Source organism: Balaenoptera ricei, chromosome 15, assembly GCF_028023285.1.
Source record: "Balaenoptera ricei isolate mBalRic1 chromosome 15, mBalRic1.hap2, whole genome shotgun sequence".
Lineage (NCBI taxonomy): Eukaryota > Metazoa > Chordata > Mammalia > Artiodactyla > Balaenopteridae > Balaenoptera > Balaenoptera ricei.
Genome location: NC_082653.1, coordinates 54214711 through 54241929, shown reverse-complemented (window position 1 = coordinate 54241929; position 27219 = coordinate 54214711). Strand labels below are relative to the sequence as shown.

General features: G+C 51.3%; 2 protein-coding genes across 5 annotated transcripts in view; one reads left to right on the top strand and one right to left on the bottom strand.

Moving 5' to 3' along the window:
• The first annotated feature begins 291 nt into the window (after nt 1–291).
• NMRAL1 (NmrA like redox sensor 1) lies at nt 292–10132 on the top strand. Of its 2 annotated transcripts, XM_059896826.1 has the most exons (6): nt 292–478; nt 674–747; nt 4150–4388; nt 7044–7293; nt 8559–8749; nt 9844–10132. In XM_059896826.1, exons 2-6 carry the CDS (start codon nt 708–710, stop codon nt 10021–10023), a joined length of 900 nt encoding a protein of 299 aa, XP_059752809.1. In that variant the 5' UTR covers nt 292–478; nt 674–707; the 3' UTR covers nt 10024–10132. The 2 variants fall into 2 exon arrangements, with proteins under 2 accessions (XP_059752809.1, XP_059752808.1); XM_059896825.1 differs by lacking the exon at nt 292–478 and having other exon boundaries at nt 608–747.
• A 2515-nt stretch (nt 10133–12647) lies between these two features.
• DNAJA3 (DnaJ heat shock protein family (Hsp40) member A3) overlaps nt 12648–27219 on the bottom strand; it is a 32280-nt gene continuing 17708 nt past the window's right edge. The window contains exons 6-12 of one of the 3 annotated variants that reach the window (XM_059897051.1): nt 24212–24359; nt 23105–23169; nt 21496–21624; nt 20870–20985; nt 20044–20141; nt 14482–14598; nt 12648–13873 (exon numbers count right to left, since the gene is read on the bottom strand). In XM_059897051.1, coding sequence (XP_059753034.1) covers nt 14495–14598; nt 20044–20141; nt 20870–20985; nt 21496–21624; nt 23105–23169; nt 24212–24359 — 660 coding nt within the window. In that variant the 3' untranslated portion in view covers nt 12648–13873; nt 14482–14494. Of the gene's footprint in view, nt 13874–14481; nt 14599–18013; nt 18287–20043; nt 20142–20869; nt 20986–21495; nt 21625–23104; nt 23170–24211; nt 24360–27219 lie in introns of those variants that run through there. The other 2 variants (XM_059897053.1, XM_059897052.1) reach the window with 2 other exon arrangements.

Here is a 27219-nt window from a genome sequence, read left to right as displayed (position 1 = left end):
GAAGTTCAGATGCTCATGCAAGATAAAATTTTATTTATTTATTATGTGTTTATGTATTTATTTTTGCTTCGCACAGTCATCACCCCCAGCATCCCGCTAAGCAGCCCTCGGCGTGTACATTTCGGTCAGATCCGATTTACACAAATTCGGTTTACGCAGGCCTGGGGCTGGCTGGTCCTCACCAGCCGCTGAGTCTAGGCGGAGGCGGGACGAACCATCTGTGTCCGCGGAGGGGGGTGGCGGGTCAGCTCCGCGCAGAGTCAGGGCCCAGACGGCTGGGATTCGGAAGCAGCCCAGCCTGGGATCCCTTCACGCAGGGTGGCCGGGAAGGGGTGACTTTGCCAGGTTGCAGCTGGAGCTGGGGGCGGGGGGCGGCGCCGTTCGCAGGCTTCCATCCCTCCCCTCGGCGGTGGACTCGGCTGCAAAACCGGGGGTCCCTATTTCCCGGACCGTTTCCCACGTAGGCAGCGGCTAGAAGGTATAGCCGACCTGGGGGGACCCGGGCGGCGGGTGCGGGTAGGACCCGGGGGGTCGGGCCCGAGGGGGCGGGGGTCGCGGGGTCCCGACCTCTCTCGGCCGGACCGCCCCCTTGGTCCTACCCGGCGCGCGCGGGGTCGTTCCGGGCAGGCACCTCCGGCCCCTTCACCGACTCTGCGCCTCTCACGGCCCTCAGACCTCTCCGGACTGCATTTCCGGCGCCCGGCCTCATGGCAGACAAGAAACTGGTGGTCGTGTTTGGAGCCACAGGTAAGCGAAACCCCAAACGGAGGCCCCGAGGCGCAGGACCTCTCACCAAGGCCAGTCCAGGGCAGGGGTCATGCCGGTCCGACCCCGCAGAGCCTGGGCTCCCGCCCCTCAGCTCCAGAAGACGTCCCCGGGGTCCTGGAGGGAGCGATGAGATAGATGGCTGGGACCGCTGACTCAGGGTGGGGCCGTGGGGCAGGACCTGAGCGCTGATTCCCTTTTAAATTTTTTTAAAAAATTACTTAGGGGGCTTCCCTGGTGGCGCAGTGGTTGAGAATCTGCCTGCCAATGCAGGGGACACGGGTTCAAGCCCTTGTCTGGGAAGATCCCACATGCCGCGGAGCAACTAGGCCCGTGAGCCACAGTTACTGAGCCTGCGCGTCTGGAGCCTGTGCTCCGCACAAAGAGAGGCCGCGATAATGAGAGGTCCGCGCACCGCGATGAAGAGTGGCCCCCACTTGCGGCAACTAGAGAAAGCCCTCGCACAGAAACGAAGACCCAGCACAGCCATAAATAAATAAATAAATAAATAAAAATTGTATAACTTAAAAAAAAAAAACAAACCAACAGATTTATAAAAAAAAAAATTACTTAGCTTTGAATAACAGGTGATTGCACATAATATCAAAATTAAGTCTCCCTCCCACCTCTGTCCCCGAAACCCCATCCATCACTGTTGTCAAGTTTCTTGAGTATCCTTCCGGACAAATTAGGTATATAAAGATACTGTTTTTTAAATGGGAGTGTTTTATTTTTACCCCACCTGTTTTTTTCTTTCCTGTATGTACTTTAAAAATATATAACAGCTTTATTGAGGTATAAATCACATACCATACACTTCACGTGTTTAAAGTGTTTAATTCACTGGTTTCTAGTATATTCACAGAGCTCTGTGACCTCACCACAATCAGTTTTAGAACATTTCATCACCCCCCCAAAAAACCCATACCCACTAGCAGTCACTCCCCGTTTCCCCAGCCCCTGGAAACTGGCAGTCTATTGTCTAAAGATTTGCCCATTCTGGACATTTCATATAAATGAAATCATACAGTACATGGCCTTTTGTGTCTGGCTTCTTTCACTGAGCATCGTTTTCCAGGTTCATCCACATTGTAGCATGAATCTGTACTTCATTCCTTTTTATGGCTGAATAATATTCCATTATATGGCTATACCACATTTGTGTTTATCCGTCATCCATTATGGACATTTGATTTGTTTCCACCTTTTGGTTATTGTGAATAATGCTGCTGTGAACCTTCACATACAAGTTGTTGTGTGGACATATGTTTTTAATTTTCTTGGGACTATACCTAGGAATGGAATTGCTGGATCATATGGTGACCGTGTTTAGCATTTTGAGGAACTGCCAGACTTTTTCAAAGTGACTGTACCACTTTACATTCCCACCAGTACTGTATGAGGGTAGTTGTAGTTCTTCAGGTTGCCTTTTCCACTCCAGGACACGTTGTGGTCACATAAGTCATGCATACAGATCTGCTACATTCTTTTTTCTTCTTTTGTAAATTTATTTTTATTTTTATTTATTTTTGGCTGCGTTGGGTCTTTGTTGCTGACTGTGGGCCTTCTCTAGTTGCAGCGAGAGGGGGCTACTCTTCGTTGCAGTGCGCAGGCTTCTCATTGCGGTGGCTTCTCTTGTTGCGGAGCATGGGCTCTAGGCACGCGGGCTTCAGTAGTTGTGGATCGCGGGCTCTAGAGCACAGGCTCAGTAGTTGTGGCGCACGGGCTTAGTTGCTCCGCGGCATGTGGGATCTTCCCGGACTAGGGCTCGAACCCGTGTCCCCTGCACTGGCAGGCAGATTCTTAGCCACTGCGCCACCAGGGAAGCCCTGCCACATTCTTTTTAATCACCTTTGTATGGAGTTATCACTTATTTAGCCAAGTTCTTACCAAAGGACGTCTAGGTTGTCTATAAACTTCCACTATGGATAATAATACTGCAGCCAATGTTCTTTTTTTTTTTTTTTTTGGTAAGAAGTGGATTTATTTATTTATTTGCAGCCAGTGTTCTTATACATATATTTATGGATGATTTTTATTTTCTTCCTTTTGATGATTTTAATAATTTTCTCTCTTTTTTTTTTTTTCTTTTTTGGCTGTGCCGCGGAGCTTGTGGGATCTTAGTTCCCCGACCAGGGATCGAACCCAGGCCCTCAACAGTGAGGGTGCAGAGCCCTAGCCACTGGACCACCAGGGAATTCCCCTCAGTCTTCTTTTTAAGGTATAGATGATACTTTATTTCTTAAGCTAAGTGGTAGGCTCATGGGTGTTAGTATCCCTTTTTTGTATGTGGTAAATATTTCATAATAGGGACTTCCCTGGTGGTCCAGTGGCTAAGACTCCACGCTCCCAATGCAGAGGGCCTGGGTTCGATCCCTGGTCAGGGAACTAGATTCCACATGCATGCCGCAACTAAAGAACCCGCATGCCGCAACTAAGACCTGGCACAGCCAAAATAAATAAATAAATATTAAAAAAATATTTCATAATACATTTTAAAATTTTTGTAAAAGGTGTAAATGTGATGACTGCTAAAACATGGATGAACCTTGAAAACATAAGTGAGAGAAGCCAGACACAAAACACCACATATTGTGTGACTCCATTTATGTGAAGTGTCCAAAATAGGGAAATCCGTAGAGACAGAGAGTAGATTAGTGGTTGCCAGGGGCTGAAGGGGAGGGGAAAATGGGGAGTGACTGCTGATGGGTACGGACTTTCTTTTTTGAGGTGATGAAAATGTTCTAAAATTGACTGCAATGATGGTTGCACACTCTGAATGTACTAAAAGCTGCTGCACTGTACACTTTAAAAGGGTGAATGTGGGCTTCCCTGGTGGCACAGTGGTTAAGAATCTGCCAATGCAGGGGACACGGGTTCGAGCCCTGGTCCAGGAAAATCCCACATGCTGCGGAGCAACTAAGTCGGTGTGCCACAACTACTGAGCCTGCACCCTAGAGCCTGTGAGCCACAACTACTGAGCCCGTGTGCCACAACTACTGAAACCCACGCGCCTAGAGCCCGTGCTCTGCAACAAGAGAAGCCACCGCAATGAGAAGCCCGTGCACTGCAACAAAGAGTAGCCCCCACTCGCCGCAACTAGAGAAAGCCTGCGTGTAGCAACGAAGACCCAACACAGCCAAAAATAAATAAATAATTTGTTTTAAAATTGTATTTAAAAAAATAAAAAAAAAGGATGAATGTTACGGTAAGTGAATTCTATCTCAATGAAGCTATTAGTTAAAAGACTGTGAGGCAAAACAGTGGGAATCACAGGTGAAAAGTGCCAGGTGTGTTGCTGTGGTGGAGGATTCCCTGCAGGGCCTCACCCTTGGCAGGCTCCCAGGCTGGTCCCACCCTGCGGGTCTTTCTGACTCTCTGCAGGTGCCCAGGGGGGCTCAGTGGCCCGGACACTCCTGGAAGATGGGACATTCAGGGTCCGAGTGGTGACCCGGGACCCTGGGCAGAGGGCAGCGAAGGAGCTGAGGCTGCAAGGTGCAGAAGTAGTGCAGGGAGACCAGGATGATGAGGCCAGCATGGAGCTGGCCCTGATCGGGGCTCACGCCACCTTCATCGTGACCAACTACTGGGAGAACTGCAGCCAGGAGCAGGAGGTCAAGCAGGTAAGGGCAGGCGGGAGGGTGTGGGGAAGCCAGGGCAGGAGCAGGCCATCTTCAAAGGCGCTCCCAGGTCTCTGCTTGCCCTTGCGGGGCAGCTCCGACTTGCCAGAGAGGGGCTGACCCCTGCCTGACCACTGACACTGCAGGCCTTTCCCCTCCTCTTCTATGCAGCCCTCCTAGACTTTGATGAGGGCAAAAGGTGGCCGCTTCCTCATCCGATGACGTTTTTTAGACATCATTCATGTACCGTACTGTTCACCCTTTTGTTTTTAAACTTTTATTACTATTTTTAAAATATTTATTTATTTTTGGCTGTGTCAGGTCTTAGTTGCGGCACACGGCATCTTTTGTTGCAGCACGTGGGCTTCTCTCTAATTCTGGTTCACCAGCTCAGTAGTTGAGGCACGGGCTTAGTTGCCCCGCGACATGTGGGATCTTAGTTCCCCAACCAGGCATCGAACCCGCGTCCCCTGCATTGGAAGGCTCATTCTTAACCACTGGACCACCAAGGAAGTCCCTGTTCCCCCTTTTAAAGTGTACAATTCAGTGGTTTTTAACATTCACAAAGTTGTGCAGCCATTATCACTACCTAATTCCAGAACATTTCACCACCCCAAAAGAAACACCATACCTGGTAGTGGTCACTCCCCATTCCTCCCTTCCTCAGCCCCAGGCAACCACAATCTGCTTTGTGTCATCCAGTGACTCTTTACACTTTCTAAAAAACTCTATTGACCCATAATTTTCTTAAAATCAAATGTAGGGACTTCCCTGGTGGTGCAGTCGTTAAGAATCTGCCTGCCAATGCAGGGAACGTGGGTTTGATCCCTGGGCCAGGAAGATCCCACATGCCACAGAGCAGCTAAGCCCATGCACCACAACGACTGAGCCTGCGCTCTAGAGCCCGCAAGCACAACTGCTGAGCCCGCATGCCACAACTACTGAAGCCCGTGCACCTAGAGCCCGTGCTCCACAACAAGAGGAGCCACCGCAATGAGAAGCCTGTGCACCGCAACAAAGAGTAGCCCCCGCTCTCCGCAACTAGAGAAAGCCCACACACAGCAGCGAAGACCCAGTGCAGCCAAAAATAAATAAATAAATAAATAAAAAGTAAACTTTTTAATTGTACAATTTAATGAAATTTGAAAAGAAATATACCCATGTAACTACCATTCTAATCAAAATATAATACATCTTCATCATTCCAAAAAGTCCTCGATGTCCCCTTTCAGATGTTTTCTGTTTCTCTTTATTCTGTTTTCCACCCAGCTTCTCTCTGGTTGGGTGGTTATTGAGCCCAGGTGGTGGGGGGAGGGATGTGAGACAAACATGCATCTTTTTAAAGTCTCTTGGAAGGTGGGGACACTTGCGGTGGGCCTGTCACGTAGCAGGCACTCAGGTATTTGTGGAAGGTATGACTGGTGCCACAGCAAAGGCACTGGGCTGAGACCCGTGCCTGTCGGCTTTCAGTCTTGCCTCGTCCACAGCTCCCCACCGTTGCGGCTGTGGACGTGACTTCCCTGCACTGGTCTGTCTTTCCTCCCGTGTACAATAAAGGGAGACTGGACCGGACCACTGGTCTCCAAACTTGTTTTTAGCCCTGAGCCTTTCTTCAGTTGCAGTCTTACATGGAAGCCCATCTCAGAGAGTGGACAGAGACAGCTTTTCTGGTTCATGCAGATCTCGTCAACCTGACCTCCTGAGCCATAACAAATGACCCCAAGCCAGGTGGCTTAAAACAACAGGAATTTATTCTCTCCCCATTCTGGAGGCCAGGAGTCCAACAGCAAGGTGTTGGCCCTGCCCTGTCTGGAGGCTCCAAGGGAGGTTCCAATTCTTGCCTCTTCTGGCGCCCAGTGGTACCAGCTCTCCGTGAGGCCACATCACTCCGGGCTTTGCTTCTGTTTACACAAGGCCTCTCCTCTTCTCTGTGTCTCCTCTTCCATCTCTCATAAGGACACTCGTCATTGGGTTGAGGGCCCATGAGGGTAATCCAGGATGATCTCGTCTCAAGTTCCTTTTAACAAAAATATCTGCAGAGATCTTTTTCCAAATGATGTGACATTCACAGGTTCTGGGGTTTGGGACATGGACATATATTTTGGGAGGCCACCATCCAGCGCCCTACACAGCCTTGTGCAGCAGGTCGTGTTTCTGTCCCCATTTAACCGACAAGGCCAAAACAGACCCCTTGTCCTGGATGGCACAGCCAGTGTGCTGCAGAGCTGGTCCAGAACCCAGGTGGTGTGTGTTGTGTGCTTAACTGCTGAGCCGTAGCACTTCCCTAGGGGATGGTTGGGGCTCTCCCAGGAAGACGGCCCAGCATGGGGACAAGATGCTCTCTGAGAGCAGGCAGAGGCGGGAAGCCTCTGTGCGCACCCTCCCAGGTGGCACATGGTGGGCCGCAGTCCAGCACACTGGAAGGTGGAACGACCCAGATGATCTAGAGAAGGGGCGCTAAGGCTATGCGGGTGGTGGGAAGCTTATAATCCCGTGGCAGAGCGTGTGGCACCATGTGAGCCGCACACGGAAGAGGGAGCCTCATCAGAGGGCTCTTGGCACCGGGCACAGTGGCCTCTGGGGTGGGAGAGCCAGTGCCGTGATGGGGACACACATCCTCCCTCTGAGCTTTGTGGTTTCTCCTTCCCTGCCCACCAGGGAAAGCTGCTGGCCGATCTGGCCAAGCGCCTGGGACTGCACTACGTGGTCTACAGTGGCCTGGAGAACATCAAGAAGCTGACAGCAGGGAGACTGGCAGCGGGACACTTTGACGGCAAAGGGGAGGTAGAGGAATATTTCCGGGACATTGGTGTCCCCATGACCAGCGTGCGGCTGCCCTGCTATTTCGAGAACCTCCTCTCCTTCTTCCTGCCCCAGAAAGCCCCAGATGGAAAGAGCTACTTGCTGAGTGAGTGCCCTCCCTGCTTCCTCGGGCGTCTCCTCTCACCGTGTGGAGCCATGGTGGCCCACTGGGCTTGTCCTCAGAGGGCTCTGGGTCCAAGCTCTGGCTCGCTCACGTTAGGCTGTGACTGCGAGCAACGCGTGTGACCATGCTGGGCCTCTGCGTCCTGTCCCGTGAGATGGGCATGACTCGGACTTCCCCGGGGCCATGGGAAAATCTGCCGAGTCTGGGGATGCAGTGCTTTGTCTGTCGGAGAGCTTTACGGAGAGAGTGTGCTTATCGTTACTGCTTCACAAATAAGGAGAGGATTTGGAAGGCGAGGTCCAATTGTGGATTTCCTGAAGTAGGAAAGCACTTTCTTCTCAACATCTGTTTGCAAATCTGTAAACAGCCTGGAGGGAACCACATACGACCTGTGTCCTGCTGGCGGGGCAGTGGGTTAATGCAGGTGGCTCAGCAGGCGGAGCAGGAGGGGTCTGAGCCCTCCCAGCCCCTCACCTCTGCGTGAACGCCGCTCACCCTCGCTTGGGTCCTGCCTGCTGGTGAGCAGTCTCGTCCTTGTGTTGGCGCACCGGCATCTCCCTTTACAGTTTGCAAAAGCTGTAATTAGAGATTCACCTGTGTTCCATCTGTAAGTTGGAACAGGCTCCACCCCCGCAGGCTCCCCGGGCCGTCTGAATGGGCAGCCACGGAAATTTTATAGGGCAGGGCCCGAGCGCTCCAGGTGCCTCATCAGGACACAGCTCTGCCTCTCCATCCCCAAGACCATACCTCGGCAGGTGGCGTCACTCATTAATTTAACATGCTTATCAGCACCCGTCATGCTGCTCTGGGGTCAGCCCTGGCCTCAGCTGACCGAGCATTCCTGCCGGTGCAGCTGGTGTTTGGAGCACCCCCCACCACAGGCATCCCTATCAGAGATTCAGGTTTGACGAAGTGTACAGGGGCCTGAACGCTGGGAGCTCCCGTTCTCAGAGGTGCCTATCAAAGCCCCTTCCTCTCCTTCCCCTTGTTCCCGTCTCAGGCCTGAGAGGGGCGGCAGGCCCAGGGTTCTCCCCGCCTTGGGAAGGGCACAGCCGGGCTCCCAGGGTTTGAATGGCCTGCCGGGTGGCAGAGCTCGATCGTGTCCCATTTCCTGACTCATTTCTCCTGCTGGCACCATGGGTGTCTGCCTCGTGCCAGGTGCTGGCCTGTGCACACGTCCAGTCGACTGGCCGGTGGGGACCGACCCCTCAGAGATGCATGCCAGCATGTCCCTCTCTCCCTCCCAGGCTTGCCCATGGGTGACGTGCCCATGGACGGCATGTCTGTGTCCGACCTGGGCCCCGTGGTGCTCAGCCTGCTGAAGATGCCCGAAGACTACATCGGCCGGAACATCGGGCTCAGCACCTGCAGGCACACGGTGGAGGAGTACGCCACCTTGCTCTCCAGGCACACCAGGAAGACCGTGCGAGATGCCAAGGTGGAGGGCCCAGGCTGGGACTTGGCAGCCGTGGTCAGAGGGGCTTTGCGGGTAGAAGGGAAGGGGCATCTAGAGCTGCCCCAGCGCTCTGAGCAACGTAAAGCCAAATTCATTCTCACTGTGAACGTTTATGTCGTGCTGTTCTTAGGAGCCAGGTGTGGCCGCTGAGTGAAACTTCTGGTTTTGTCAGTTGATCAAGTGGCAAGGAAGGGTTCCAGGAAGAGGGGACAGTAGGGGCCAAAGCAAGGAGGGAAAACGCAGGGTGTCTTGGGCTCCTCTCGGGGAGGGGAAGGAGGCCGGAGTAGGCCCCCATCCTGGTCCCCCCTTCTTGGCCTGGCACAGTCCCCTCCTCCCCATGCCTACTCTGTCTTCCTGTCCAGACCCCCAGGTGCCTTGTTTCTTGTTTCTCATTATGAAAATCTGGGCTACTCCAAGTCATTAAATGACAAAAACCACCTGTAGAGCCCCCCCCCAGACCCAAGCAGAGCAATGATGGGGGAGAGGCCACGGCAGGACGCATTTTGGGCCAGTCAGACCTTGGACTCAGATCTTGCTCCCAGCCCTTAACACCCACCCCTGTGTGACTGGAGGCCCAGCCCCTGACCCCTCTCTGCCTCAGTTTCCTCATCTGTAAAGTGGGTGTATGGAGAGTATCCCCCTCCTCGGGCTGCTGTGAGGATTGAATGGGACAATTGCTGTAAACCCTCCCTTGGCACAATGAATGCACTAGAAAGCATGCACTAAATGGTTGCGTATTACTCTCTAAACAAAGAAAGCCTGAGGCAGTCATGGAGGATTTGGAAGCTGAGGAGTTAAGATTCAGTTTGGTCAGGAAAGGGGAACAACTTTGGTTTTTTGAGCAAGAAGTGACATAAGCATAGTTCTGATTTGGAAAGGACTGAGTTTTCATCTCGTGATCTTGGAAGAACAGGATTTAAATTGCCCTAGAACAGTGGTTTTTGACGTTTCATCTTTATAATAGACTGGTTTTCAGGTGAACTTAGTGGGGACCAGGGTAGGAACTGAGGTGTCAACAGCGTGGTCAGGGTGCTGCAGATGCCGATCGACCCTAAGAGACTCCCCTCTGCTTCCAGATAAGCCCCGAGGACTACGAGAAGCTTGGCTTCCCCGGCGCCCAGGACCTGGCCAACATGTTCCGTTTCTATGCCCTGAAACCCAACCGCAACATCGAACTGAGCCTGAGGCTCAACCCCAAGGCCAGGACGCTGGACCAGTGGCTGGAGCAGCACAAAGGGGACTTCGCAGGACTGTGACCCTGCCCACCTCTCAGCCCCATCTGGGGGGACAGGAGGTGCAGTCACAGTGATCCTTTCTCGTGTTACAAGAAAGTTTATTTTTTAAATAAAGGCCATTGTTCTCACAGATGGCTTCCAAAAGAAAAGTGCTTTGTTTCAGGGACTGGGGTTGGGGTGGCAGCTGCCTGAGGACATGAAAGTTCCAACAGGGAGCATAAAGTGGTGGGGGGCCCAGTCAAGTTGGGGGGGCTGAGAGGACCCCACCCCCCCACCCCCGCCAGCCAGGAGCAGTGTTTGACACCCCTGCACACACGCCGTTCCTCTCCAGAACGTGAGTGCAGCCACCCACGTGTTCCTTCTTTGAGTTTTAGGGCAGGAAGACCGGCCCCTTCTCCCTCTCTCTTTTCCTGCCTCCTGGGCCCCCGGGTGCAGAGGCCTCAAGATGTGGGTGATCGCAAAACAGGCTGGAAAGAAACCCTTGAAGGAACGTGGCAGTTCTGTGGACCCCAGGTCATATAAGACTTGGACACTGCTGAGAAAAGGTGACGCCACCCACAGCAAAGGCTGGGAAGGGAAACCAGGGAAATAACCACCCAGCCCTGCTTGGCGGGTTGAGCTCCCCAGGCATTTGGACGGTTTCCGTCTCCCGCTCGCTTTAGAGAAGAGAAATGAAGGCCCAGAGGACACATCCGGCGGGCTGACCAGTGTCTCCATGGACTTGTGAAACCTCCACCAGCGTCTGTACTACCCCGCCTCAGCCTCAGGACCCGCAGAGGCATTGAAAGGGGAGCAGGTCAGCCAAACTCATTCGATCCATTCATTAACTGAGTCATTGAAAAAGCACTTCTTTGACAACCTACCAGTGTAAGCTGGGCCCTAAATACAATGTTCACCAGAAAAGTATGCGCCCTGCCTTGAGCCTGGTTTAGCAGGAGAGCCAGATACAAATCTGCAGAATGACTGCAGACTGACATAGGGCTGCAGAGAGCAGGAGGAACGAGGAACACTGGAGGAGGGGCCCACTTTAGTGGGACAGGGACAGCTTGCCGTCTGAGGGGAGCAGCCTCCCAGGCAGGGTAGGAGGAAAAGGACGTGATGACAGGGGCTTCCAAGCCCACCCGTATCAGCAAGAGAACATGAGAGGTCATCTGTGTCCAGCCCTGTGATGCCCAAGTCCCCCAGGCCCCTGCGTGGGAAACTCACCTGCTGGGGCTGCGACTCACCGTGCCGAGATACTGGAGCAGCCCTTGGTCAGTACCAAGCCAGGGGAGAGCCTGCTGTGCCAGGTCCAGGTCCAGGTCCAGGTCCAGGTCCAGGTCCAGGGCGAACTGCAGGGAGCTGATGCCAGGCTCCAGCCGCTTCTTATCCACAAGCAGCAGGCCACGGACACGTCGCCGAGCCTCTCGGGTCTGTTTGCTCACCCGGTGCCCCCTGGCCAGGCTGTTGTGAAGGCAACGTGAGTGCATTTGTGCGAAGCAGTGTCTGACTCCCCTGGGCCCACATGGTCAGGCCTGGCGAGCCTCCAGTGCCTTCCCTTGTCCATGCTCCAAACATTTCAGCAAATGCTCACACCATCTACCTCGCCTCTTGATCCCCAGAGGCTCAGGGACCTGGAGATACTCTTTTGTATTTTTAAATACCTCACCTCATGCTCCAGCCCCACCTCTGGCTGCAAAGTTGTCTGGAGACACGTCTCAGGATCCAGCTGTGGGAATAAACCAAATCCAGTCCAGGCCTAGAGTGGGGCTTGATTCTACAGATGTTGCCCCGCCACCTTCTGACCATCTGAGGGAAGGATGCCTCAGTACAGCAATGAAGATGTCTCTCTAGAAAGAAAATCCACTTTTCCCTTTCAAAGTCTAGGCTTCTGCTTTCAGAAGACAGGCCAGGAGTGGGACTTCGGTTGGCTTCTCCAGGAAGAAAACCTAAGCTATCACGAGAGAAACCATCTAGCTCCCCACCGCCACACCCCGGGGTCTAGGATCCTTCCAGGCCCATACTGAGTCCACAGCAGGCGCTTGACAAACTTCTGTTCAATGAAGGACAAGTTTGGAAATTGGTAGGAAGTCACTGAGCCCCTTTCTCACCCAACAGGTATTCCCAGCCTCTTCACCCAACCCAGCAAGTGCCCTCACACCTCAACCTGCTCAGCCCAGAACCCAGAGTGGGGCAGAGCTATGTGCTCGGGGCCCACTCCAGCCACGACAGCACTTGGGCTTTTGTGAGACAGCCCAGACTAACACTGCAACACAAAAAAATACCTTAATATTCCTCTGAAAATAATGGAGGAAAAAAAAATCTAGTGAGGGAGGTGGTGACGTGTAGGGACCTAAGTAGGCCACACTGCACGTCTCTCAAATCGCAGGCTCCCAAAGAAAAAGCTACATGCCGAACCCTAGAACATTCGTCAGATCAGCACCCTCCCCACTCTGGGATCTGGGCTGGAGAGGGTGAGCGCCTGTCAGAGCGCCACCCGTCCCTTGGCGCACGTGACTCCAAGGACTAGGATAGCCACCTCTAGCCGCCCCAGGAAGGCCAGCAGAGACGTGGGGTGGCCTGACTGGCAGGTGACCACCAGTAACCCCCTGCTGGGCCACCTGCTGAAAGCTGTCTGAACTCTTTCAAAGAAGAAATGACGACAATTTAGGTTTTAAATATCTCTTTGCGGTAGATAATCTTATTTACATTGATACAGAATCATTTTACATTCCTAGAGCAAACACTAGTAGATGCTTTATTTTAGTAAATTATGAAGGAAAGCAAAAAGGGAACTAATCAGAAGTGTTCTCCATTAACCTGTCTTACCACAGCTGGGGGATCTGGAAACACAATGGAACCCACACATCCTACGAGCCAAGGCTGGGGAAACAGTGTTTTGCTTTGGCTGGATGGTGGAGAGCCTTCAACTGCTGAGACTGTGCTCTCCTTTTCTGAACAAACATTTATCAGGAAAAGACGATGATTCTTAGCACTGAATAATTTAAACACACTTCTGAAAACAGAGGTCAACTGTGAGTGGTGAGAACCAAGGCCCTGGCAGGCAGCAGGGCAGGGCTCCGGGTTAAGAGGCCGTTAGTCGGCCCCAGGCCACGGCTGGCTGTGGTCCAGCAGAAGGGCAGGAGCTCCACTCACACCCGGCTTAGAACAACAGAACTCAACCGTCAGGGGACAAGGGGCCACCCCAAGTGGGGTGGGAGGAAGGACTATCCATCCTGACAGAGATCATGGCCCATGTGATCAAGAGTAGCATCTCCAGGGACTGTCTTCATATGTGTCACCCTGGGACCCCAAGGCCCCCATGTTCCAGCTGCTTGGTACCTTTTGGAATTAAAACAAACTCTAGCAGGGGATGCCCCTGCTGAGGGGTGGATGACACCAGTGGGGCGTGCATGCCCCAGGTTCCTGGAAAAGACAACCCTGTCAGGAAAGACTCATTCTGGAACCTCCAGAGGTTTGCTGAGAGGGAAATTAATCACTTCACAACTCGGTGCAGCTTAAGGCTTCATTTTTAAGCTGTAAGCATGGCCTTTAATTCTTTAACCACATTTGATTCCAAATCAGAGTTTTAGCTCTGCAAGAAATGTCCAGCTGTCTGACTCTGCCGGAGCCAGAAGAGGCCAAGTTACCTACTCATGGATAGGAAACTACCAGCCCTTAGACCTGCCATGCCTCACTGCCCAGGGGCTGTCCACCATGACCCTTTCATGGAGAGGTGCACTGTCACATGATTTTGCTGTTTCCAAGGTGGTCCAGAGGGCCTCTGCAGGCAGGGGCTCGGTGCTGCTGTGTGGAATCCTCCTGCATCTGAGATGCCCTGGCCACAAGGAGGGGCTGCTGCTCCCGGCCTAGTTTCCAGTGGACCGTTTTCCTGAGCCAAGACACAAACAGTTACGTTTCACTGGCATCGCAGGAAGAACACGCCCTGTTGGTGAGCTTCTGTCATCCCTGGCAAGGAGCTGCACCAGGAGCCCCAGCCACCAGGGACCAGCACAAGTAAGAAGTGAGTCCCGAGACACCACAGTGAGCAAGCAGGACTCCGGGCAGCGCCCCCCACCCCAGCCCTAACCAAGGTTGACACCTCCCCGCGCCTCCCAGGCAGGACAGGGCGGGGATTGGGGAGATCTGAGTTCTAGGCCTGGCTCTGCTATGACTTGCCCTCTGTGACCGTGGGCAACCTGGTCCTCACCACGGCAGGACGCAGAGCCCCCAGGAGCTGGTGGAAGGAGGGCTGGGAGGCAGCAACCTCTCCAGAAGTGGAGCCGCAGAAGCGGCTACTATCTGTGGTTCGGCCCTGCACTACCGGCTGACTCCCCACGGGCTGAGGCCTGGCTCTGAGGGGAGCCAGACACACCACGCCTGAGACTGGAACCTCTTCAACTCTGGGTGTGGGGGGACGATACTGGTTAAAGTGACAGAAAACAGGGATTAGTTCACAGAGGGGAACGAAAAGGGGAGGAACCTCAGGGGTTTTCCTACCTCGGCTAGGATATCAGGAGGTAAACATTTTCTTAAGTTTGGAAAGGAATCCCTCCTTGTCCTCCCCAGCCTCAGGCCTAGCCTTGCCTCCTGCGGAGCTATCCATGGTGCTGCCACCTGGGCACAAACAGCAGAGAGAACTGGGGTCAAGGGCGCACACCTCCATGTGTCCCATCCCAGGCCCCGCCTGGCCACCCAGGGCTCGCCACTCAAGGAGCCACCAAGCGCCACCCGGAGAGGAGAGGGGGCTGCACCCCGGTTGGCCGGGGCTGCCCCGCCTGTCAGATGACTCAACACTTCAGAGCATATCAACTGCTCGAGTCACTGGCCCTCGAGAGGAAGATAAGAAATAGAAAGGGACAAAAAGGAGCTGTCTCTACCTTAACAACCATAATAGAAATAGAGCCAAGTGCCAGATGTCTTCTGGGCCAGGCCACACAGCATCCACATTAGCTCATTCAATCCTCAGGCTAACCTTACAAGTAAATGCCACAGATGAAAAAACCAAAAACCAGAGGCACAAAGGGGTTAGGTGGCATGCCCAAGGTCACAGAGCCAGTAAGCAGGCAGGAGGCCTGAGATGAGACCCAAGCAGTCAGACGCCAAAGTCCAGGCTCTCATTCACTGGCTCTGAGAAGTGAAGAACATGCACCAAGACCAACTGACCAGTTTCCACAGCCCGTCGGTGCACACAAACCGTCTCCGGGACACCTGGGGATCCCAGGACATGCGCACTTCTCATCTATGACAACGGCAGCCGAGGACCCTGTGTGTCACTGGGCAAGCATCTGGCTCCAAATGCTCCAGATAAAGGGAAGCTGATCTGCTGTTTCTTGAGGGCCCACTGAGAGCAATTCTGCTGCACAAACACATCGTTTTAAAGACCTGCCAACCACGAGGCAGAGGGCCAACTTGTTATGAGCTGGACTGTAGTCAATATTCTTCATTGTGCTAGGAGAATTAGCACATCTCAACATGCTAGAAGATGTACATCAAGTACAGCGCATAGAGGGTACAAAATGGTCACGTCCCCAAGATCTCAGTCTAAGACGCCTTTGTTGGTGAGAGGCCCAAAGCTCTGGGCAACAGGCCCCCAGCAGGGGTGGGGCAGGTTGTCCTGGGTACAGCCCCCCAGGCCATCCTCTGGACCTGACGTGCTCTCCTAAGTCAGGAATGTCCTCAGAGAGACAGCGGTGGCCCCAAACAAGAATGTGCTGACAGAGGTCTGAGCAACCACAAAAGCCCGATGCCCAGGGCTCCCCAGGTGAGGACCCGGGCACTGCACAATCACGGCGGCAGGCCCCTGCGAGAGGCATCCATGGCCACAGGTTACAAGGCCAGGTGTGCCCTCCTTCAGTCCTTCACGTCCCCTTTTCTTACATAAAGACTTAAGTAACAAAAAAGGACTCTCCTAACACAAAGGAATCCACAAACCAGAAATTTCCTGGGCCTCCTTGGACAAGGCAAGGCAAGGCAAAAGTACTGAATTTTGTTATGTCCTTGGTGAGGGGACGGCAAGTCTGTGTGTGTGTGTACGTGTGTGTGTGTCTCACACTATGAGTTACTGCTGCTGATGGAGCTTTTAACATGTGCCAGGTATCATGCCAAATGCTTTATCCACATGATCTCATTTAATCACAGAAGAACCCTATGAAGTAGATGCTACTATTACCCCCAATTTATAGATGAGGCAACTGAGGCTCAGAAGCGAAGAAATTTGCCTAAGGCTTTATAGCTAAAAATGGCAGAGCTGGGACTTGAATCATCTGATAGCAGAACCCAAGCTCTTAACTATTAGTCACAATGGGGCACAGAAACACTCAGTGACCACCATCACCCCCACCCCCACTCTGCTGTCCCTGCAGTCATGCCCCGGGGCCACAGCGTTTGGCCAAAGTCTGGGAGAGCCAGAATAAGTACCTAGTTAGCGGGTTAATGATTCAAAACCGAAAAATAAAACAACAGAACACAGACACATCTGGAAATTCTCATCCCCTGCCACCAGAACACATTCTTATCTCTATTTTAAATGTGGGCTCCTTCAGGAATAAGGCTTACTGACAGGGACATCAAAGGATTTAAACACTGAATTTAAAATTCTGAACCGAAAGTCAGGGATAAACTGTGGGCCTCTGCACACGGATGACGCAGTCTATACCTACATCGCTTTTCTGGCCTAGGGGAGGAGGGACGTGTCCTTACAGGATGTCCTGAGCACTCAGGTGCCTTCTGGTCTCATTACAGGATACAAGCTGGCACATGATTCCTGCGCTTAGGATAAACAGGAAATGCCCACGATCCCTCCAGCTGCACAGGCACTGCATGAGCGTTTCCAGTCCGCGCCTTCAGGAGGTGACCAGAGCGGAGGGGCTGCTCAGCCAACCTCAGGCAGAGGTCGGACCCGAGGCACAGGACTCCTCTATCCGACCACACGCAGCTTGCCCGAGCAGGGATTACGTTTCCATCCCTCAGAAGGAAAATGAATTCAAATAAACTCAGCTAACAGGCGCTGTGCACGTGCAGGGGATTCAAAGAGGACACGCTCCCGGCCTACAGGCAGCGATTCCCAGTCAAAAGTGTTTGATGGCTCTTTACAAAGTGAAGAATAACCAGGTAACATTCATTCTGGGAATGTGTACCACTTTTCTCCACAGTCACAAACCCCTAGTGTTATAAGCAAGGTCTAACACTTATTTGGGGGTTCAGTGCTTGCCCTGTCCTCCCCGCTCACACTGTAAGCTGGATGGGGCAGGGACCCTGTCTCTCTGTGCATTGCTTCTTATCACATGGCAAATGCTCAATGACCATCTGTGTGAAGAAACAGAAGGCAACAGGACTCCAGGATGACTTCTGAGGACTGGACCCACCCTACAGGTAGAGATGCGGGCCTACACTCACAGCCTGACTCCCTGAGCCGTCTACACGCACAGACTGAGCCAGTGGAGCACCCCTCGTTCCACTAAAATGTCTTTTCCCTCATCTTCCTCTTGCCTCCACCCTGCCTAGATAAAGGGGCTCTACAGTCAACTGTCAGCTTGTCAGAGAACAGAACGCAGTGGGATCCCCAAATAACGAGCTATGGAACAGGCTCCTACACGACAGCTAAGTGTACGTACGTGGGTTGTCACAGGAATTAATGATGATCCAGAAACACAAACAATGAGCCACACTGACTCTAAACCCAAAAGGCCACGTGGTAAGCTCAGAGCACCCCAGGCCCCCGAGAGCACTAAGGGTCCCAAGTTCACTACGGTCTTCTGCTTCACAGACTGGGAATGAAGCCAGGGTCAGACATTAAGGTTTTCAGCAGGGGCTTTAGGGAACAAAAGTAAACAAGGGATACTAAACCCACCAAAAACTTTAGGTCAGTTTCCTACATAATTGTAACTATTCCAAATGCCTTCCCGTAATGAAAGCAGACACCCAGGAATCCGTTTGTATCTGCAGTGACAGTCTCCGATGACTATCTCACGTCTAGAGGCTATTAAGAAGTGACACTTTAGCCCAAGAACCACTGATGACTGCAAGCAACTGCTTCTAGTAAAACTTTAATAAAAGAGATTCAGGCTCTACTTAAATAAATAGGAGTCACCTTAGGGAAGCTGACAGGAGGGGAATTTTGTACACTGGTGTGTTTTCACGCGTGGACTGCAAAGGTTAACTTTCTTCACAGTGTAACAAGAGGCTTAACCACACCCAGGTAGCAGACTGACTGACAATGCATTCTTTGAAGCCATTACTAAGATTCTTAAATGCCTTTTAAAGAATTATGTCTGGCAGCCAAATTTCCCACTGGAATACAATTCTGAAATGACAACAGAAGTGGAAAAAATAATAATTCGGCATTTTACTTTATAAACACTTTTCACAAATGCATCCAATGCCTATGTTAAAGTTACACTATACTCAGCAAAATTATGTCAATAAACATTTAAAGGAAGAACTGGCAAAGTGTCTGGCACACAGGAGCGTCCCAATAAATCCTGGCTGAACAAGGGGACAGGGAATGAGCTAACAGGACAAAGAACCATGAAAGTAATGACGGTTCTAAGAACACTCATAAGCTGACTGTATGATCAACTCCCAATTTAAGCTCTCAGAAAGGGACTGAAGACAACATCTGGTGACGACTAATACCTGACATTCAAATAGAGTGAACAAGGCCCAGGTGGACCTCGAGTACCCAATGTGGGAGGGGGCACAGCTGAGAGCTGGCTGCAGAACAAATCTCACATGCTCCATGACTGCGGAAATATTTGGGACTCAGGAAGAAGCTAGAGGTGCATAAGTAGAGTTACATGGAACAACCATTCCCACTTCCTTTTAGTTCAAGGGATATTAACAGAAAATATGAAAAAAGTCTATGAACCAAACCACTAAAATAAGTGCCCACTTGGTGCCTAGTTGGCCACAGACAGGATTTGTGGCAGCTGCTTTTTCACGGAGGACTTGGTCCCCTGGACTTAAAAGGAACTCAGGGGACCTCCCTGGCAGTCCAGGGGTTGAGACTCCACGCTTCCAATGCAGGGGGTGCAGGTTCGATCCCTGGTCTGGGAACTCAGAACCCACATGCCACGTGGCACAGCAAAAAAAAAACACAAAAAACAAAAAACAGGAGCTCAGCCAAGTCCACGCAAAGGCTACTGCTGCTGGGACCCCCACCCCTACCCCAGGGCTGCAAGACCAAGCCCCCACCCCCTGCTCCGATACCTGCTCTGAATGACCATACACTGATCTAATGCCATTCAAGCTCTGAGAAGGTGAGAGGCAGATCCAGGACCCAGACAAAAATAAAATGATGCAACGAGGAGGCAACATGTTGGGCAGCTGAGGCCAATTCACCCTTGGCACAGCCTGTCCCGGCCCCAACAGAGGCCCAACCAACAAAGAACAGCGTTTTCTCAGCAGAGCACCCCCATCCCATGGGAGGAGGGCTGTGGCCGAGGTTCCCATGGCCAAAGCTTCTGCCTGTGGGCATTTTGGTATCAAATCACCAATATTTAACTCCACTCTACAGAGGGCCTATGATGTTTAAGCTCAGGGTAAATAAGGTGTTTTGTTTTTCATTGCCCTAGGAATTCAGAATTTAGGCCTGCTATGAACAGGCAGATTTGGGGTAATGTGACCACGGTCCTTCATTGCTATAGTAGCTGTTGTTTACAGGACACTCTGATATCCTGGAGAAGCTTTCTGGGAGAGGAATGCATTAAGCCTCCCAACCCATCTTCTCCTTTAATGGTTACAAGGTGATCTCAGGTAGGGATGTGCCCAAGGTCACATGGCAAGTGGCAGAACCAAGGATAGAACTCAGGAGAGCAGCCCTCTGAGACACACAGCTGCTACCTGGCAGGAAGCATCGTGGAACTTGCTAACCTTGGCAAGCAGCACAGGCGCAGAGGAAGGGGGAGCAGCTTTACTCTGGAGCGCGGCTGCCCCCGCTGTTCCTAGCCCTCAGCTCCCCTCTTTCTACTCTGCTCTGCCCAAGTGGAAACCCCAACACGCTTCTGAACCGTCCACCCTCCGAGGGGCTGGGGGCTCCCACAGGTCGCTGGGCCACCTTACCAGTGCTTGTGTTGGTGACGCCGTTCACTGTCCCCTCCACGTCAGTCTCATCCTCAGCGTAGCTCAGAATCAGGCTCTGCTGCCGGCTTGTCAGTCTCCTGTGGACCGAGCACAGTCAGTGTCAGAGCGCTTCCTCTGGGCAGCTCTTTAAAGGACGTGGACGCGGCCAGTCCCCACGCAGCGTGTGGGAAATGCAAGACCCTCAACCCAGGCACAGGACACACCCTGAACCCAACAGCCCACGCCCTCAAAGCTTCTGTAAAATAAACCTCCTGAACTACCCTAACTTGTTCTAAACAACTGCCACTGTGGCTATGCTAAATAGTTTACAGGGGGGAACAAAATGGAAATGATCTAATTAAAGAGAGGGCTGGAAACCCAGTCCTCCCAAGCAGAGTCTGGCATGCCCTGCTCCGGATGCCCACAGCTCCCTGCTTGGACTTTTCTCCCAGACACCACAGACATCACCCACCACTATCTGGTTACAGGTCTCTCCCGCCAGATGGCAGGCAACCTGAGAACAATAATAACAAAATCAACAGCAGCAGCAATAGCTAAGCATTCCCTATGGGTTATTTCTTTAATCTTCCAGCAACTCAACGAGGTCGAGCTTTTGTATTACGTCCACTTTCAGAAGGAGCGCCCGGGCAGGACACACGTGACTTAGAGGGAGAAGTAACCCGCCTAAGCCGCAGCGCTTATGGCAGCAGAGCCACACAGGCCGCTCAGCACCAACTCAGCAGGTAAGAAGCCCTCAAGCGGCTCCTGCCCAGTGCTGAAAGCTGCAGAGATCGGGCGGGCCTCGCCACAGCTGAGCGGCACTTACTTTGGAACTCTGATCTTGATGTGAATGTAGTGATCTCCATAGCCGTAGCTGTTAATCCGGGGGATGCCTTTCCCGCTCATGCGAATCTTCTGGTCTGACTGAGTCCCAGGGGGAATCTATAAAGAAAGGAATCTCTGGTTTTCCTTGGTTTCCAGTTGCCCAAATGAAAACATTTCACTATGTGAAGACAATCTTATTCCCGAAAAGAACTCCATTCAGGTTTCTAAACCAAACCCACCAGACACCACACGGAAACTGGCTAAGCCGGGTCCATCCCGAGCAGAGCCTGTGACGGCCTTGAGGGCAGGGAGTCTGGGGCGGCGAGCCCAGAGCAGGAGTGAGGGAGCACGGGGAGCGAGACCTGGGAGGAGGCAGAGCCAACTGGGGCGCTACTGAGGCCGCTCCCCGGCCCGGCAGCAGTGGACATGGCCCGGGAGCTGCCTTCCCTGCCAAGTCACACCCAAGGCACGGCCAACACTCCTCCCCCACCCCCACACCCAGCTTGTCTCCTCGAATCCCCGACAGGCTGGCTGTTCCCAGGTTCCAGCCACTTCTCAGCCATTTCCCGTTTCAGAAAAAAAGAACAAGGAAGTACAAGGGTGGCGACGCCACGCTTGTCCTCTTACCACCACGTTGATGGTCTCGTACAGGCCCTGAGCTCTGGCGGTGCCTCCCAGAATGGCCTGAGCTATGGAAATGAAGAGGTTGGAGTGGATGTCTGCGCCGTCCCTCTGGAACACGGGGCTTTTCTGCACCTACAGCCAAGCACGAGAGGGGGTTACGCTCAGAGAAGTCGTTCTGGAGAGCGGGCAACAGACGCATCTCAGCAGCTCAGAGCACAGCGTCAGGGAGAGAATGTACTTTCACCAAAGCGACCACGCCCCCAGGCTCTGGGAGTTACAGGGCAGGTTCTTACTCCACTGCAACGCAAGAGTGTCATCTCAGATCAAGCTGTTCAATTGTTGAGGGAAGTTAAAAAGTAAAATCAGCTTCTGAACATTAAAAAAATAAAAATCTTTCTTTATTGGAAAGTATAAAGAAACACAGACTAATACAATCTACAAAGGCGAAAACAGTTTACTTTCCAAAGAGCCATTTGGTACAAACTACCTTCAAGTCACACTGCCAACACTGGAATTATTCTGGTTTTATAAGCACTATTTTTTGTGTGTCAAACACATTCTTTGCCTTCCACTGATTTCTTCTTTCTTTTTTTCTTCTCTATTATCAGCTGGGAACAATCTGAATTCTCTACCAAGCCTTCCTTATAGATTGGCTTCCAGCCCGCTGCCTTTGTCTTCGATTTCTCAGTCTAGAAGACTCACCCTTTACATTATTTTTTTCTTTGTTTTAAATTACGAAATATTTCACATATACGTAAACCAGCAAAGTAAATAACACACAGTGTTTCCACAACCCAGCTTAGGTAACAGAACATTAGGACACAGGTGACTTCTCCCCACCTCCAGCTCACCCCTCCAGAGTAACCAGGCCAATTTAGTAGGTATCATTCCTACAAGCATCTGTTTACTTTTCCTACATGTTTACATGTCCCTAAAGAATACATAACACCACCTCACATGGTTTAAAATTTTACACAGATGACGTCCTTCCCTCGTCCTGCAACCTGCTCTCTCCCTGTTTGTAACTGAGAAGTCCCAGGACGTCTCATGCTGACAGGTGTAGCGCGAGCCTCTTGCTCTGAGATGCCCTGGGCCCACAGCGCAGACCACTCACCATTCTCCTCTCCAAGGACAGCAGGCTGTTGTCACTGTCTCGCTGTTGTTAATGAGGCTGTCACACACCCTGCCTCTGCGAACTGCACCTCCTCGGGTACATGTCTGGTGGAATCGCTGGCAGAAGGCGCCACCTCCTCTCATGTTTCCCTCACCTCAGAAAAGTGGGTTTGCCCTGCACATTGCACGTAAAACTGTAGCTTTGGCACTTATTGTCCCTATGAACAATTCGATACATAAATAAAAAATACAAGGAGATGTTTTCTGTATTTTTATGAGTCCAACTTGTAAACACCTCGAGGAAACTTTGTTCTCTCCACATTTAGCACAAAAGCTTGATGTAACACACGTTTAATCACCCTGCCAAAGTGGCCACTGCTCACCTTGGAAACTCAGATGGCCAGACACTCTGTGAAGCTCCTACCTCTCCTATGAGAAGCCTGGGCCGTACCCTCTCCAGGAGAGCAAGGGCCTGACAGAAGCTGTGCAGAGAACCTACCCTGAATGTGATGAAAATTTCTCTTTTTCCTACAGGCATCCTCACAGTCTGGCCATCCTCAACTCCTGTAAGTAAAAACAAAAGTTTAAAAGAGAACGATTATTTTGGGACCTCCCAAGGCATTTTCTATGCTAGATCCATTTACAACCCACCAACTTACTCATTCCTGTTTCTTGTTAACAAGGAATAACACAACTACCAAAGATAGCAACAAGTATAACTTAAAACAAGAATAACTTTCCAAAGGTGCAACATACAATAATTGATAACTGAACAAAAGCCCCTTCTATTCATTTCTTTGGTTTACTGCCAGGTCCACCTAATATCTCAGTGAGTTTAGAGTCTAACCGGGGAGACAGCTATTAGCCAAATAACAACACTAACAAATGTGTCACTACAAACAGAGACGTGTTCTTAGAAAGAAAAGATCACAACTCCAGACAAAGGAACATCTAAGGAACAGGGAGGGTTCCAGAAGGCTCCCCTGGGGAAGTGACCCTTGAGCTGGGAGCTCCGGGAGAACAGAGTTACCCTACTGAAAAGAAGCTGGACAGCGAGCTTCAGTCACCGGGAATGGCGTACGCAAAGGCTCTGTTCTGGGAGGCAGGGGCTACGTCAGAGTCAGGAAGCTGCAGGGCAGGTAATGAGGGGGAGACTAAAAAGAGGGGAGGCTGAGACCAGCAGGGGCTGGAAGGGGAGGCCATTTCTCAGCCCCTGAGAGTCACTGCGGTGTCTTCAACAGGGTGAGAGACATGATCAGACCGCACAGTGGAAACACTACCCTAGGAACAGGAGCCAGTTAGGGAGAGCAGCCACAAGCTGGCCCTGGGGGCAGGAGGAGGGGGTGGTGTTGCCCACTGGGCTGGCAGTGGGGACAACATTGGCCTTGGGACAAAAGATGGAGGAGATGGGGGAGTCCTTCACGCAGAAGCAGAGCGGTCACATCGGGTTCCATCTCCCCATGTGACATGTGTGCAGATTTTAAGGATAACTGGTGCAGAGGAAAACGCAAGGAGACCCTGGTTCCTCCTCAAGTTTGGGCTCTAGAAACAAGGACACGATGGCCCCGGCTCCCAGCCCCTGCGCGTGGAGGAGCCCCAGACCCACCGGCAGGCACAGGGATCACCACCTTCTTCTTCTGCTTGGCTTCTCCTGCTCCTCTGCACACCACACAGGGAGACGTGACGATGGAGCCCCGGCCACCACACCTCCGACACGTGGAGCGCATCACAAAAGGGCCTGTATTTATGGTTTCCTGATAAAAAGGAGAAGAAAAACGGGACCCTTAGACACCGGTAAACCCTGACAGCGAGGTCCTGGGACCACAATGTGCACAAGAAACATTTCACCAAAGATTCACGTGTTGCGTGCACATGCACTAAAACATACCGCCTAAAGACACAGGTGCAGGAGCTCAAACTGTTAATCTGACCTAGAGCGCACCGACTTCTGAATCCCAAACCACAAACCTGACTATATGAGGCTGAAAAATGAGACGCTGCCTCTCTACAGAAGTTCCCGAAACTCCTGGGAGCTGAACAAATATGCTTTAAAAAGAGTACCCCCCCCATTACAAAAGGGACAGCTGGGAAAGCAGGGAAAGAAAGAGGAAAGTGACGACTGGATGCAACCCCCGCCCAGAGCTGCCACTGCCCACTCCAAGGGAGGAGCAGCACTGGCCTCTCTGCCTCCCAGGGCCCCCCACTGTCCCCAGCCCCCATCACAGGCACCCTGGGAGCAAGGAGGCAAACAGCTCCTCTCGCAGGCACTGGTGCTGCTCATGCTCCCCCCCAGGGGTCTCTTCTTCCCCACCCCAGTCCTCCAGGAGCCTCCCCGGCTCCCAGCCCCTCGCACAGCTGGTGGGGCCTTACAATTTGTGGCCACTCCCATCAGCTCCTCACTGGGCACTGGAAATCGGTTACCTTTTTATTTAACCTCACATCCTTGGGGTTTTTGTGGGGTTTTTTTGGGTAAATTATCAAATACCTGTTGTTATAGCAAATCAAAGAATACAGACATATATAAAAAAAATTACTAATCTCCCCCCTCATCTTGACTCCCAAGGTGACCAGCTCTTGGTAGCTCAGTTTGAGGTGTTCTTTCCCACAACTCGCTCACTCACTCTCTCTTTCTCTCCATAAAAAACTTTTTAAGTAAAAATTTTATAATGACAATATATTATACTATCGCTCTGAAACTTGCTTTCCCTTTCATCTTCATGACACATCATGAACATTCCTCCAGACCAATATATACAGATTTCAATTTCCATTTTAATATTTAATTTTTGTTTCGGTGCTGAAGAAAAAAATCTCTTCACATAGATACTTCCGTTCTGATGTCTTAATTTTTTTTTCTAAGACAGATTCCCAAAGGTGGACTTGCTAGGACAAATATTTATTAAATTTAAAATTTTATGTGCTAGGTACTTCCCTGGTGGTCCAGTAGCTAAGACTCCCAATGCAGGGGATCCAGGTTCGATCCTTGGTCAGGGAACTAGATCCCGCACACCGCAACTAAGAGTTTGCATACCGCAACTAAAAATCCCGCATGCCACAACTAAGACCCGACGCAGCCAAATAAATAAATAAATAAAAATATTTTTTTTAAAATACAATTTTATGTGCTACATTTATTTGAAAAGGTCCTATGTGCGTATGGTACAAAATTCTAAAGTAGGGACTTCCCTGGTGGTGCAGGGGTTAAGAATCCCCCTGCCAATGCAGGGGACACAGGTTCAAGCCCTGGTCCGGGAAGATCCCACATGCCGCAGAACAACTAAGCCCGTGCGCCACAACTACTGAAGCCCATGCGCCTAGAGCCCGTGCTCTGCAACAAGAGAAGCCACTGCTATGAGAAGCCCACGCACCACAACCAAAAGTAGCCCCCGCTCGCCGCAACTAGAGAAAGCCCATGTGCAGCAACGAAGACCCAACACAGCCAAAAATAAATAAATAAATAAATTTATTTTAAAAAAAAAAATTCTAAAGTAAAAAATGAAGGTACGGTGAAAAGTTAAATGTCCCCCTCACCCCTGGCCCCTAACCATTCCAGGTACCTTCCATAGATGCACAGCTGTAGTGATATTCTTGCGTATCCTACTTTTACAGATACACATTTCAAGCCATCCATCTGTGCATTACAAGTTTTCAATAAGCCCAGGTAGCATACCGTGCACACAGTTCTGTGGCTTTTGCTATTTTGTTTTTAACAATTTAATAATCTCAGAGAGCATTCCTCATCAGTGTATTTTTCAGACAACTCGCTCCTGGTGGTCACTGAGGCTGTCCAGTCCTTTCCTATTACACACAGGCTCCAAGGGACACCCTGTACATGTGCTATTTTCCAGGTGTGATCTATAGGCTACATCCCCACAGAGAGAGGCATATGTGCAGGTGAACAGCCACTGCAGCTGCCACTCCCAAAGGCCAGGGTGGTTTCCACATCCACCATCAGTGCACACGAGTGCCACGTCCCACAGGCCTGTCAGCAGGGCCTGAACCCGTGTCTGAAATGTGTGGCGAACTTCAGGCATCTCCTTGGCTCCACCTGCACTTCCCTGATCGCCAGCAAGAAACATTTGCTGGTCACTTGCATTTCCTCTTCTCACCTTGACCTGTTTTTCTAATGAGCTGTTAGTCTTTTTCTCATTATTCTGAAAGAGCCCTTTACATATTAGGAATACTAATCCTTTAGCGTATGCCTTGCAAATTTTTTTTCCCAATCTCAAACATTACATTTTGAGAGAAATACACTTCAGCTTGTCCTATCTCAATGTTCACCAAAGAAGTGTGAAAAAAGAAAGTCATAGCAATTCAGGGCCTTGGAGAAAGGACCTTAGAAGTGAGAGGGAATTAGGATCAATAAAAAGTATCTGTAGGGAATTCCCTGGCGGTCCAGTGGTTAGGACACGGAGCTTTCACTGCCGAGGGCCCGGGTTCAATCCCTGGTTGGGGAATTAAGATCCCATAAGCCGCCTGGCGCAGCCAAAAATAAATAAAATAAAATAAAAAATAAAATAAAAAGTATCTGTAACAAGTGGCAGCAACTCAACTCACAAAACTGTAACCACAGGAATCCTCATCCTCTCCAAGAGCGCCCTCTAGAGGAATGTA